General features: G+C 50.2%; 1 protein-coding gene across 1 annotated transcript in view; it reads left to right on the forward strand.

Moving 5' to 3' along the window:
- The window catches only part of NRF1 (nuclear respiratory factor 1), a 66,505-nt gene extending 63,521 nt beyond the window's left edge, over positions 1–2,984 (forward strand). Inside the window, exon 10 of the mRNA XM_006887119.1 lies at positions 2,824–2,984. Coding sequence (XP_006887181.1) covers positions 2,824–2,984 — 161 coding nt within the window. The remainder of the gene's footprint in view (positions 1–2,823) is intronic.
- Positions 2,985–3,616: the final 632 nt, after the last annotated feature.

Here is a 3,616-nt window from a genome sequence, read left to right on the forward strand (position 1 = left end):
GGGGGCTCTGGTGGCGTAGCCTGCAGGGATTTGCACTGTTAACCCAAAGGCAGTGCTTCTTTGGCGGTTCGAATCCACCAGGGCCTCCTTAGGAAAAAGTTGGACAGTCACCTTCCATGTGATTTACAGCCTCAGAAAACTTACTGGAGGGTCATCTCTGAGTGTGTGACAATGACAATGAGTGATTGTTACTGTAACAAATGCTGGGAAATTGCACATTCTTCTCCCTCAGACTGACTGCCTCAGGAAACCCACAGCAGGCCAGCTGTGAGCACTCCACGGTGTAAGGACAGTGGTGTTCTCCTGATGAGAGGAACGGCAGCCCAGGGACTGGCCCCTAACTCACCTTTGGGCCGCTTCCATATTGGCCCATTTCATAAACCTCACAAGAAGCCCGAGAAAAGTGGCAGCAACTCGAAGAAGAGGCTTCTCCCTCCTAGATCCTGGTGTTCTGAATGGTTCCTGGCCAGCGTGAGGATGCATTTCAGAAAGGCTCTGATAAGGAACCCAGGTTGCCTAGCTTTCCAGCATATCCAGTGCAGGGAAATCACATACTCACAATGTCTGTTTACCTTTAAAAATTACAATAATCTTTTTGTCTGTTTGCTTTTGAACTAAAGAGAAAGATTTTGTAAACTCCGTGAACCTGCAATTTCTCACAGCCTTGAAATACTGGGGATTGTTCTTCAGGATTTATCGTTACGAACCCACAGCTGTGCGATGAGGGCTTGTCTGCCCACTTGGCCGGCGGGCATCACAGCAGAAAAGCAAAGGATGCACAGTGGGTGTTGGAGGACTTGGGAACGTGCGGCCACCGGGATGGTGCAGGACCTCCGAAAAACCAGAGCGCAAACGCCAGGCCCATCAAGGCGAAGGGGCAAGACTTCCTGTTAATCAGTCAACCTGACCCAGAATATAAATTTAGATTAGCGTGAGCCTTCTAGATTAGGGCTAATCAGGGCGGGCTGAGCAGATGCAGGGGCGGCCCAGCCCGTTTCCTGCACCTCAGCATTTCTTTATCCTCTCCAAGGGCGGCTGCCCAGCTCAGGGCAGATGGGCCTCCAGGCCCCTCCCCCTCCCTTGCCAGGGACCGAGAGGCTGCTGGGTCACAGACACTGAGCCGATTTCCCCTAATCCTGTGCCAGGGGCGGGGGAGGATCTCCTGAAATCCCCTCACTGGGAGAGAGATGCACTTATTTAAGGTGGAGGTGGACTGACACTGCTTGTGAAAATCATGGAATTGCGATTTCAAGACATTGGGGGTTCTGAAATGACCCCTGTGTTTAGTATTTATCTCTGAAAAGCTTTCGGGATACTTAGTGATTCACCCTGAGAAGGCTTGGCTGCGGGTCCTAATGGGAGGCCGAGTGGTCCCCTCTCCTGAATAAAGTGAGGTATGGAAGGTGGTATCACAGAAAAGTGTTATTTGGCCCAAGTCCTGATTCCTTTTTTAAATTATTCTCTTTCGTTCTGGTAGCTTCTGCTCTGAAGGAGCCTCACTCGTGAGTCTAGAAAATATTTCTTGAACCTGCACAGGCTGCTGAGGTCTCATGGGTGGAGACTCTGCATGTCCCTTTAGGCCTGTCTCCCTGGAGACAAGACGAGTTCCACAGGGATTCAAAACAAGGTCTTCTCTCTGCTGGAGGGCAAAGCAGATGGGAGCTTGGACCACAAGGGCTGACGTGAGGGGCTAGACTACCATGGGCCATTGGCATCCACTCTGAAGGAGAGGGTCGAGTCAGTGTGCATGTTCTGGGTAGAGCAAGGAGCGCTCATGGCTTAATGGTAAGGAATTGTGCTGCCAACACAAAGGTACACAGTTTGAATCTGCCAGCTGCTTTATGGGAGGAAAAACAGGCAGTCTTCTCGCATGCCGTTTACTGCTTCTGAAAACCCACTGGAGGGTCAGCTATGGGTTGGTTCCGACTCAACAGGACGCAACAAGTAAAGCTGTGTCAGCCAAACAAGGAATTTTGCATTTGAATCTTCATTTCATTTAGGGGCAGATCTTCCACGATACTACAGACTGTGTTACTAACAGCGCGGAGTGAGCCAGCCCTCATCACAGGAAGCCCCGGCCCATCTAATAAGCCAGGGTGATAGATTACCTCTCAGCTCTGGAAGCTTCTGCCTCCACCCTTCCCCCAGCTAAGGCTGGAAGCTCCTGGTTAGGATGGGCCCCCTGTGGTTGTAAACTCTGTACCTTAGTCTCTGAGTTTGGAGCTCGGATGACTGAATCCAAGACAAAATCTAAAGACAAGATACTGACCCTTGGTTGTCATTTGCCAACATGTAGGATCTTTGGAATAGCACTGCTGCTGGCCCTTCTGGCCACATGCTTAGCATGGCCGGTTTTGAGAACAAGAACCCTGGTGACACACTGGGCATGGGTGGAGGAGAAGTCCAGAGAGGAGACAGCAGTAGACATTCTTGGGTCCTTCAGCTGAATGGGAAAGGCTGCACTGACCAGGCACCAGCCAGGCTGCAGCCCTGTTCCCGACACCTGCTGTATGCAATGACCAGGCCTGAGTGGACAGACTGCAAAGGCAGGACAGGACTTTACAGAGATTTACAATAAGGGAGACAGAATCACCTCCTGACAAGGGGGGGGGGCCTATCCTGAGTGGGTATCTCTTCATTCTTCTAGAATTCTTCTAGAACTTAACTAATGTTCTGTTTAAGACAAATTGGTAGAAATAAAGACTGGTTTGTGCCTGGCCCTCAGGATTGTGGTGGCCCAGGGCTGACAGTGGTGGTCCCCGGAGGGTGGTCTTCGTGGGACCCGACTATGAGCCTTCTCACCATGTCCCTTTGTCTCCTCAGGACTGGTCCAGATCCCCGTGAGCATGTACCAGACCGTGGTGACCAGCCTCGCCCAGGGCAATGGGCCCGTGCAGGTGGCCATGGCCCCTGTGACCACCAGGATATCGGACAGCGCCGTCACCATGGATGGCCAGGCCGTGGAGGTGGTGACGTTGGAATAGTGACCACATCGCGGCATTGTTTTCTAGTCTACTTCAAAATTTTTTACACGTTTGCAGAGGTGCAATCAAATGGAGTGAAGTCTCTCGACTTGTGAAGAAAAGTTTTGTTAACCTTTTTTTAAAAAGGAAGAAAGTGAACTTTGGGATTGCATTTTTTTAAGCACCACTCTTCATTTTCTGGGATCGGTGGAGTGAGATACTGCGTTCTCCATTTCACTGTCCTGAAAAAGCCAAATTGTGGCAGGACTTCTTTCTGCAGAAAACGTGTGTGTATACTTATGTGTGTATGTGTGAGTGTGAATATATGTATATGTGTACATATGGACATACACATTTACATATATATATGTAAGAATATATATATATATATGTATATGAAACCCGCATGGAATTCTCTGTATGAAGTCACGGTGAGCTGTGGAAAGAATAATTCACCCAGTTTAGTGGGTGCTAGGGTACGTGGCCAGACACAGCCACCCGGTCCTAATTCATACTAGGGTCATGCGTTGAGCTACTGACACTCAGGTGGAGGGGACGTTCACCAGCACGGCCCCCTCCTGGTGGGCACCCAGAATCTCCCACTGGATGTATCTGAAGATGGTGAAGTCTGGGTCGCCATGGGGTCCAGAAGA

Source organism: Elephantulus edwardii, unplaced genomic scaffold (assembly GCF_000299155.1).
Source record: "Elephantulus edwardii isolate Elephantulus edwardi_28Jun2011 unplaced genomic scaffold, EleEdw1.0 scaffold00055, whole genome shotgun sequence".
NCBI classification, from domain to species: domain Eukaryota; kingdom Metazoa; phylum Chordata; class Mammalia; order Macroscelidea; family Macroscelididae; genus Elephantulus; species Elephantulus edwardii.